At 58.5% G+C, this 10,105-nt stretch overlaps 1 protein-coding gene across 1 annotated transcript; it reads left to right on the forward strand.

Moving 5' to 3' along the window:
• The first annotated feature begins 3,724 nt into the window (after positions 1-3,724).
• Positions 3,725-9,755, forward strand: LOC131574332 (actin nucleation-promoting factor WAS-like). Its single transcript, XM_058828771.1, is given in 9 exon segments — positions 3,725-3,875; positions 4,941-5,120; positions 5,676-5,709; positions 5,712-5,761; positions 6,716-6,812; positions 7,217-7,255; positions 7,910-7,947; positions 9,154-9,353; positions 9,710-9,755. Coding segments are annotated over 9 exon segments (786 nt in total). The 5' UTR covers positions 3,725-3,773.
• Positions 9,756-10,105: the final 350 nt, after the last annotated feature.

The following is a 10,105-nucleotide window of genomic DNA, read 5'->3' on the forward strand; positions in this document are numbered from 1 at the left end:
GCCACCTCAGGGTCCCCAGGGCCACCACGAGGTCCCCAAGGCCACCTCAGGGTCCCCAAGGCCACCTCAGGGTCCCCAGGGCCACCACGAGGTCCCCAGGGCCACCTCAGGGTCCCCAGGGCCACCCTGGGGTCAGCAGGGACCCCCAGACCTCCCCACGACCCCTCCCAGTATAAACCAGTACAGCCCAGTGCCTCCCTGCTGGGTTCTGCACCACCATGGGCCATCCCAGTATGAACCAGTATAAACCAGTACGGAGCAGCGCGGCATCCCGGCCGGGAGCTTCAGCAGCTGCGTGGCCTTGGGCCGGACCAGTATGGACCAGTATGGACCAGTATGGGGCTGGGAGCCCAACTGGGAGCCCCACACGCGTCGCTTTGTGCCGGACCGGTACGGACCAGTACGGACCAGTATGGACCAGTATGGACCAGTATGGACCAGTGCCTTGCCGTGGCCTTCAGCCATCCCAGCACGCACCAGTACGGACCAGTACGGGCCAGTACGGACCAGTCCGGCAGCCAAACTGGGAGCTCTTCACCGGCGTGGCCTTGCGTCCTCCCAGTACAAACCAGTACAAACCAGTACAAACCAGTTCAAACCAGTTCAAACCAGTCCGGAGCTCGCCCAGGATCTCTTCACCCGCGTGGCCTTGCGTCCTCCCAGTACGGACCAGTACAGACCAGTATGGACCGGTAGGGTGTCCCCACTGCTGCGTTGATGCCCATAGGCCTTCTCCCAGTATGGACCAGTACAAACCAGTTCCTGCCCCTCCCCTCCCCCCACCCTGGGTGCCTTCTCCCCTCCCCCCCCTTTATTTATTGCCCCTCCCCCCCCAGCCCGGGGGGGTCCCGGGGGGGTCCCGGAGGTGCCGGAAGCGCCAATAAACGATGCCTGGTACTGGTGTGGCTCCCAGTATGGACTGGGACGGACTGGGAGGGGTTTGGGGGCTCCCAGTATGGACTGGGAGGGGGCTGGGGGCTCCCAGTATGGACTGGGAATGAACTGGAGGCTCCCAGTATGGACTGGGAATGAACTGGAGGCTCCCAGTATGGACTGGGAGGGGTTTGGGGGCTCCCAGTATGGACTGGGAGGGGGCTGGGAGCTCCCAGTGTGGACTGGGAATGAAATGGAGGCTCCCAGTATGGACTGGGAATGAACTGGAGGCTCCCAGTATGGACTGGGAATGAACTGGAGGCTCCCAGTATGGACTGGGAGGGGTTTGAGGGCTCCCAGTATGGACTGGGAATGAAATGGGGGATCCCAGTATGGACTGGGAAGGATTTGGGGGCTCCCAGTATGGACTGGGAGTGAACTGGAGGCTCCCAGTATGGACTGGGATGGACTGGGAGGGGTTTGGGGGCTCCCAGTATCAGCTGGGAAGGAGTTTGGGATCCCAGTATGGACTGGGAATGAACTGGAGGCTCCCAGTATGGACTGGGAAGGAATTGGAAGCTCCCGGTGGGGACTGGGAGGGACTGGGAAGGGTTTTGGGGCTCCCAGTATGGACTGGGAGGGGTTTGGGGGCTCCCAGTATGAACTGGGAAGGGTTTTGGGCCTCCCAGTATGGACTGGGAAGGAATTGGGGGATCCCAGTATGGACTGGGAAGTGATTTGCCGTTCCCAGTATGGACTGGGGAGTTCCCAGTATGAACTGGGAGGGTGTGGGCAGGGGCGGGGCCGGGACTGGGATTTCCCCAGTGTTCCCAGTTTGGCTCCTGTTGCTGGCTGAGGGTGCTCCCAGTTCCCCCAGTTCCCCTCCCAGTGCCCCCCAGTCCCTCCCAGTGCCCCCCAGTCCCTCCCAGTTCCCCTCCCAGTGCCCCCCAGTCCCTCCCAGTTCCCCCAGTTCCCCTCCCAGTGCCCCCCAGTCCCTCCCAGTGCCCCCCAGTCCCTCCCAGTTCCTCCCAGTTCCCCTCCCAGTGCCCCCCAGTCCCTCCCAGTTCCCCTCCCAGTGCCCCCCAGTGCCCCCCAGTCCCTCCCAGTGCCCCCCAGTCCCTCCCAGTTCCCCTCCCAGTACCCCCCAGTCCCTCCCAGTTCCCCTCCCAGTGCCCCCCAGTCCCTCCCAGTTCCCCCAGTTTCCCTCTCCAATCCCCCCAGTCCCTCAGTGCCCTCCCAGTTCCCCTTTCCAGTCCCTCCCAGTGCCCCCCAGTCCCTCCCAGTTCCCCTCCCAGTGCCCCCCAGTCCCTCCCAGTGCCCCCCAGTCCCTCCCAGTTCCCCCAGTTCCCCTCCCAGTGCCCCCCAGTCCCTCCCAGTTCCCCCAGTTCCCCTTCCCAGTCCCTCCCAGTTCCCCCAGTTCCCCTCCCAGTGCCCCCCAGTGCCCTCCCAGTCCCTCCCAGTCCCTCCCAGTTCCCCCAGTTCCCCTTCCCAGTCCCTCCCAGTGCCCCCCAGTCCCTCCCAGTTCCCCCAGTCCCTCCCAGTGCCCCCCAGTGCCCCCCAGTCCCTCCCAGTTCCCCCAGTCCCTCCCAGTGCCCCCCAGTCCCTCCCAGTTCCCCCAGTTCCCCTCCCAGTGCCCCCCAGTCCCTCCCAGTTCCCCTTCCCAGTCCCTCCCAGTGCCCCCCAGTCCCTCCCAGTGCCCCCCAGTCCCTCCCAGTGCCCCCCAGTCCCTCCCAGTTCCCCCAGTCCCTCCCAGTTCCCCTCCCAGTGCCCCCCAGTCCCTCCCAGTCCCTCCCAGTGCCCCCCAGTCCCTCCCAGTTCCCCCAGTTCCTCCCAGTCCGGAGGTGACGTCCCCACCACCTTTGGGCGCTTCCACCCGGAAGAGACCTCGGGGCCCCCGGAGCTTTTGGGGCCTTTTGGGGTTTTATTTTGGGGTTTTTTTTGGCTTTTTTGTGGGTTTTTTTTGGTGTTTTGGGGTATTTTGGGTTATTTTGGAGTTTTTTTGTGTTTTTCGGGGTTTTTTTTGTATTTCGGGGGTTTTTTTTTAGGTTTTTTTGGGTGCTTTTGGTATTTTTGGAGGTTTTTTTGGGGGTTTGTTTTTAGGTTTTTTTGGGGGTTTTTTGGGTTTTTTTTTGTATTTTCTTGGGGTTTTTTTTTAGGGTTTTTGGTTTTTTTTGGGGTTTTTTTTGTATTTTCTTGGGGTTTTATTTTTTAGGGTTTTTGGTGTTTTTTTGGTTATTTTTTGGAGGTTTTTCCTGTTCGTTTTTTTGGGTTTCTTGGGATTTTTTAGGGGGGTGTTTTTTGGAGTTTTTATTTTCTTGGGGTTTTTTTAGGGCTTTTTTTTTGGTGGTTTTTTGTATTTTTGGGGTGGTTTTTTTTTGGTTTTCTGGGTTTTTTTAGGGTTTATTTTTTTGAGTTTTTTGGGGACATTTTTGGGTTTTTTTGGTTTTTTTTTTGTATTTTCTTGGGGTTTTTTTAGATTTTTTTTAGATTTTTTTAATATTTCTTTGTGGTTTTTTGGGGGTTTTTTTTAGGGGTTTTTGGGGGTTTTTTGGTTATTTTTTGGTATTTTTGAGCGAGTTTTTTTTGGGTTTTTTTGTATTTTTTTGTATTTCTTTGGGATTTTCTTGGGGTGTTTTTTTAGTGTTTTTTGGGTTTTTTTTTGTTATTTTTTGGTATTTTTGGGGAATTTTTTGGAATTTTTTTTGGGTTTTGTTTTTGGGTTGTTTGTAATTTTTTGGGGTTTTCTTGGTATTTTCTTGGGGTGTTTTTTAGGGTTTTTTTGGGGTTTTTTGGTTATTTTTTGGTATTTTTGAGTGGGATTTTTTTGTATTTTTTTGGGGTTGTTTTTTGGGTTTTTTTGGGGGTTTTTGGGGATTTTTGGGGTCCCCCTGGAATTGGGGATGAGCCGGGGGGGGCGGCAGGGGGGGGACAACGTCCCCTCGGAGCTGCTGGAGCAGCAGGAGAACCTGAGGATCTTCGAGCTGCTGGGCAGGAAATGCGTGGTGAGGAACTGGGGGAACTGGGACGGACTGGGGGGAACTGGGAGGGACTGGGGAGCACTGGGGAGCACTGGGAGGGGACTGGGGAGCACTGGGAGGGGACTGGAGGGGACTGGGAGGGACTGGGAGGGACTGGGGAGCACTGGGAGGGGACTGGGGAGCATTGGGAGGGGACTGGGAGGGACTGGGGGGGACTGGGGGGCACTGGGGAGCACTGGAGGGGACTGGGGAGCACTGGGAGGGACTGGGGGGGAACTCAGGGGCTTGGGGGGCACTGGGAGGAACTGGGAGGGACTGGGGGGGCACTGGGGAGCACTGGGAGGGCACTGGGGAGCACTGGGAGGGGACTGGGAGGGACTGGGGGCACTGGGGAGCACTGGGAGGGGTGAGAGGGAACTGGGAGGGACTGGGGGGGAACTGGGGGGGAACTCAGAGGGGCTTGGGGGGCACTGGGAGGGACTGGGGGGGCACTGGGGGGGACTGGGAGGGACTGGAGGGAACTGGGGAGCACTGGGAGGGACTGAGGGGGACTGGGAGGGGAACTGGGAGGACTGGGAGGAACTGGGATGGACTGGGAGGGACTGAGGGGGACTGTGAGGGGAACTGGGAGGACTGGAGGAACTGGGATGGACTGGGATGGATTTTGGTGTCCCCGGGATGGATTTTGGGGGGATTTTGGTGTCCCTGGGATGGATTTTGGTGTCCCTGGGATGGATTTGGGGGATTTTGGGGTCTCCAGGATGGATTTTGGGTCAATCTTGGGGGATTTTGGGGTTCCTGGGATGGATTTTGGGGTCCCTGGGATGGATTTTGGTGTCCCTGGGATGGATTTTGGGATCCCTGGGAGGGATTTTGGGATCCCTGGATGGATTTTGGGTCCCTGGGATGGATTTTGGGGTCTCCAGGATGGATTTTGGGATCCCTGGGATGGATTTTGGGGTTCCTGGGATGGATTTTGGGTCAATCTTGGGAGATTTTGGTGTCCCCGGGATGGATTTTGGGGGGATTTTGGGGTCTCCAGGATGGATTTTGGGGTGCCGGGGGTCCCACCCCTCCATGTCCCCACAGACCCTGGTGACAGCCGTGGTCCAGCTGCTGGTGGCCGAGCCCGGGGGGGTCCCCGGGGGGGTCCCGGGGGGTCCCGGGGGGGTCCCGGGGGGCTCCTGGACCCTTCGGGGCTGCGGCGTCGCCTGCCTGGTTCGGGACAGCCCCCGCCGCTCCTACTTCATCCGCATCTTCCGCCTGCCCGTGAGTTCTGGGGGTCCCCAAAACTTGGGAGGGGTCCCCTAAACCTGGAGGGTCCCCAAAATCCTGGGGGGGTCCCTAAAATTCAGGGGGGTGGGTCCAGGACAGCCCCCGGTGCTTCCGTTTTGTCATTTTCTTATTTGAGGAGGGTCCCAAATTCTGGGGGGTCCCAAAATCACGGAGGGGTCCCCAAAATTTTGGGAGGGGGTCCTAAAATTGGGGGGGTCCCCAAATCCTGTGGGGGGATCGCAAATCCAAGTGGGGACCCCCAAAATTTGGAGAAGTCCCCAAAATTCTGGGGGAATCCCCAAAATCCTGGGATGGAGGAGGGGTTTGGGGTTGGGAGGGGTTTTGGGGGGTCCTGGGGGGTTTTAGGGGGTCCTGGGGAGGGTTTTGGAGGGTCCTGGGGGGGTTTTTGGGGGGTCCTGGGGAGGGTTTTGGGGGTCCTGGGGGGTTTTTGGTGGTTTTGGGGGGTCCTGGGGGGGGTTTTGGGGGGTCCTGGGGGGGTTTTTGGGGGTTTTGGGGGGTCCCTGACCCCAAATCCCCCCTCCCCCCCAGGCTGGGGAGCTCTGGTGGGAGCAGGAGCTGCAGGGGGGATGGGCTACAAGACCCCCACCCCCTTTTTCCACACCTTCATCAGCCACGTGAGTGGGCGGGGCCGGGGGCGTGGCCAAGAGGGGGCGTGGCCAACGGGGATATGGGCAGGGCCAATTTTGGGCGTGGTTTAATTGAGTGGGCGTGGCCAGAGCGAATGGGCGTGGTCACTTTGTGTGGGTGTGGCCTGTGCTTGATGGTGCATGACCATATAAGGGCATGGGTGTGGCAGTGGGCGTGGCCTCTTAATCAGGGCATGACCATATAAGAAAATGGGCGTGGCAGTGGGCGTGGCCTTTGTTAATCAGAGCATAACCATATAAGAAAATGGGCGTGGCAGTGGGCGTGGCCTTTGTTAATCAGAGCATAACCATATAAGGGCATGGGCATGGCAGTGGGTGTGGCCTCTAGTCAGGGCATGACCATATAAGGGCATGGGTGTGGCAGCGGGTGTGGCATTTGTTAATGAGGACATGACCATATAAGGGAATGGGTGTGGCCTTTGTATTAACGTCATAACCATATAAGGGAATGGGCGTGGCAGTGGGCGTGGCCTTTGTTAATCAGGACATGACCATATAAGGGAAAGTGGGTGTGGTTATCAATGGGGCAATGCCATATAAGGGAAAGTGGGCGTGGTTATCATCAATGGGCCAATGCCATATAAGGGAAAGTGGGCGTGGCAATAATCAATGGATGGGCCAATGCCATATAAGGGAAAGTGGGCGTGGTTATCAATGGGTGGGCCAATGCCATATAAGGGAAAGTGGGCGTGGTTATCAATGGGTGGGGCAATGCCATATAAGGGAAAGTGGGCGTGGTTATCAATGGGGCAATGCCATATAAGGGAAAGTGGGCGTGGTTATCAATGGGTGGGCCAATGCCATATAAGGGAAAGTGGGCGTGGTTATCATCAATGGGGCAATGCCATATAAGGGAAAGTGGGCGTGGTTTGGGTAAGTGGGCGTGGTCAGGCTGCCCACGGCCGCTCCTGATTGGCTCAGGAGGGGTGGGCGGGGCTGAACTTCGCGTCCGAGGCCGAGGCGGCGACGTTTGAGGGGCGGCTCCAGGAGCGGCTGCGGCGGCGACAGCAGCGGGGGGGTGAGAGACCCCTCCCCAAAATGCACCTGGGGAACCCCCAAAATGCACCTGGGAGCCCCAAAATGCACCTGGGAGCCCCAAAATGGACCTGGGAACCCCGAAATGCACATGGGAACCCCCTAAATGGACCTGGAACCCCCCAAAATGGACCTGGGAGACCCCAAAATGCACCTGGGAACCCCCAAAATGCACCTGGGAACCCCAAAATGCACCTGGGACCCCCGAAATGCACCTGGGACCCCCCAAAATGCACCTGGGACCCCAAAAATCCATCAGAACCCTCCCAAATCCCCTTGGAATCCCCAAAATCCACCGGGAATCCCCCAAAAAATCCTTTGGGGACCCCAAAATCCTCCCCAGCCCCTCCCCCACTGACCCCTCCCCCCATTTTTCCCCCCCAACAGAGAAGCAGCTGCTGCCCCCTCCCCCACCCCCCGGTCACGGTGAGTCCTGACCCCCCCCCCGGGATTTTGGGGGGATTTGGGGGATTTTGGGGTCACTGGGGGGATTTTGGGGTCACTGGGGGGATTTTGGGGGGATTTTGGGGTCATGGGAGGATTTTGGGGGATTTTGGGGTCACTGGGGGGGATTTTGGGGTCTCTGGGAGGATTTTGGGGTCACTGGGGGGATTTTGGGGGGATTTTGGGAGGATTTGGGGGATTTTGGGGTCACTGGGGGGGATTTTGGGGTCACTGGGGGGATTTTGAGCTCCCTGGGGAGAATTTTGGGGTCACTGGGGGGATTTTGGGGTCACTGGGGGGATTTTGGGGGATTTTGGGGTCACTGGGGAGGATTTTGGGGTCACTGGGAGGGATTTTGGGGGGATTTGGGGGTCACTGGGGGGGGATATTGGGGTCACTGGGGGGATTTGGGGGAATTTTGGGGTCACTGGGGGGATTTTGGGGGGATTTTGGGGTCACTGGGGGGATTTGGGGGGATTTTGGGGTCTCTGGGGGAATTCTGAGCTCCCTGGGGAGAATTTTGGGGTCACTGGGGAGGGTTTTGGGGGGATTTTGGGGTCACTGGGGAGGATTTTGGGGGAATTTTGGGGTCACGGGGGGGTCCTCACCCCCCTGACCCTCCCTGTGCCCCCCCAGAGCGTCGGGGGAGCCTCCCAGGACCCCCAACCCTGATGGTGAGTGGGGGAGGGGTCCTGCCCCATTTTGGGGGGGCTTGGGAGGGTCCCAGAAAGGAATTGGGGAGGATTTTGGGGTCTCTGGGGGAATTTTGGGGCTCTTTGGGGCAATTTTGGGTCTCTGGGGGGAATTTTGGGGTCTTCGGATAATTTTGGGGTCTCTGGGGAGATTTTGGCGTTTCTGGGGAGGATTTTGGGGTCTCTGGGGGGGATTTTTGGCTCTCAGGGAGCATTTTGGGGCTCTTTGGGGTATTTTGGGCTCCCTGGGATGATTTTGGGCTCTCAGAGAGGATTTTGGGGCTCTTCAGGATAATTTTGGGGCCTCTGGGGGATTTTGGGCTCTCTGGGGGGATTTTGGCTCTCAGGGAGGATTTTGGGGCGATTTTGGGGCTCTTTGGGGGAATTTCGGGGCTCCTTGGGGTAAATTTGGGGTTTCTGGGGGGGATTTTGGGTCTCTGGGGGGGATTTTTGGCTCAGGGAGCATTTCAGGGCTCTTCTGGGTAAATTTGGGGTTTCTGGGAAGGATTTTGGGGTCTCTGGGGGGATTTTTGGCTCTCAGGGAGCATTTTGGGGCTCTTTGGGGTAAATTTGGGGTTTCTGGGGGGGATTTTGGGGTCTTTGGGTGGATTTTTGGCTCTCGGAGGATTTTGGGGCAATTTTGGGGCTCTTTGGGGGAATTTTGGGGCTCTTTGGGGTAAATTTGGGGTTTCTGGGGGAGATTTTGGGGTCTCTGGGGGGGATTTTTGGCTCTCAGGGAGCATTTCGGGCTCTTTGGGGTAAATTTGGGGTCTTTGGGGGGGATTTTGGGGTCTCTGGGGGGGATTTTTGGCTTTCAGGGAGCATTTCGGGGCTCTTTGGGGTAAATTTGGGGTTTCTGGGGGGGATTTTGGGGTCTTTGGGTGGATTTTTGGCTCTCGGAGGATTTTGGGCAATTTTGGGGCTCTTTGGGGGAATTTTGGGGCTCTTTGGGGTAAATTTGGGGTTTCTGGGGGAGATTTTGGGCTCTCTGGGGGGATTTTTGGCTCTCAGGGAGGATTTTGGGGCTCTTTGGGGTAAATTTGGGGTTTCTGGGGGGGATTTTGGGGTGGATTTGGGGTTTCTGGGGGGGATTTTGGGGTCTTTGGGGTGGATTTTTGGCTCTCAGGGAAGATTTTGGGTCTCTTTGTGGGAATTCCGTGGTCCCATAACAATTTTTCCCCCCTCCAGGCCCCCCAATTCCGGCTGTGCCCATCCCCAACCCCGACATCACCCCCAGCCGCTACCGGGGGCTGCCCAACCCCCCCTCGGGCCCCTCCCCACAGCGGGGACCCCCCCCCAGGCCGGAGCCCCCCCGGGGGGGAGCAGAAAAAGGGGGGGGGGCGCAAGAAAATCTCCAAGGCCGATATTGGGGCCCCCTCCGGTTTCAAGTGGGTCTGGGGGGATTTTTGGGGGGTCTGGGGGGGATTTTGGGGGGGTTTTTTGGGGGGGTTTGGGGGAATTTTGGGTTTTTTGGGGGGGTATTTGGGGTCTGGGGAGTGGGGAGGGGTTTTGAGGGGGATTTTGGGGAGTGGGGAGGGGCTGGGAGGTTTTTTTGGGTCTGGGGGGAAATTTTTGGGGTCTGGGGAGTGGGGAGGGAATTTGGGGGTTTTTTTTGGGGGTTTTTTGGGGGTCTCCGGGGGGTTTGGGGTCTGTGGGGCTGGGGGGGTCTGGGGGGGTCACGGGGGTGTCGGGGGGGTCTCGGGGGGGGTCTGGGGGGGGTCTCATCTCTCTCCCCTCCCCCCAGGCACGTCGGGCACATCGGTGGGACCCCAACGGGGGATTTGATGTAGGTGACCCCTCCCCCACTGAGACCCCCCCAGAGTGACCCCAGTGTGGGGGAGGGGCCCCAGAGTGACCCCAGTGTGACCCCATAGAGTGACAGTGACCCCTGACCCCATAGAGTGACCCCAGAGTGACCCCATAGAGTGACAGTGACCCCTGACCCCATAGAGTGACCCCAGAGTGACCCGAGTGACCCCAGAGTGATTCCAGAGTGACCTCAGTGACCCCAGAGTGACCCCAGAGTGACCCCAGAGTGACCCCAGAGTGACCCTGAGTGACCAGAGGGACCCCAGAGTGACCTCAGTGACCCCGGTGTGACCCTCAGTGACCCCAGAGTGACCCCAGAGTGACCCCAGTG

Source organism: Poecile atricapillus, unplaced genomic scaffold (genome assembly GCF_030490865.1).
Source record: "Poecile atricapillus isolate bPoeAtr1 unplaced genomic scaffold, bPoeAtr1.hap1 scaffold_253, whole genome shotgun sequence".
In the NCBI taxonomy this organism is placed as follows: domain Eukaryota; kingdom Metazoa; phylum Chordata; class Aves; order Passeriformes; family Paridae; genus Poecile; species Poecile atricapillus.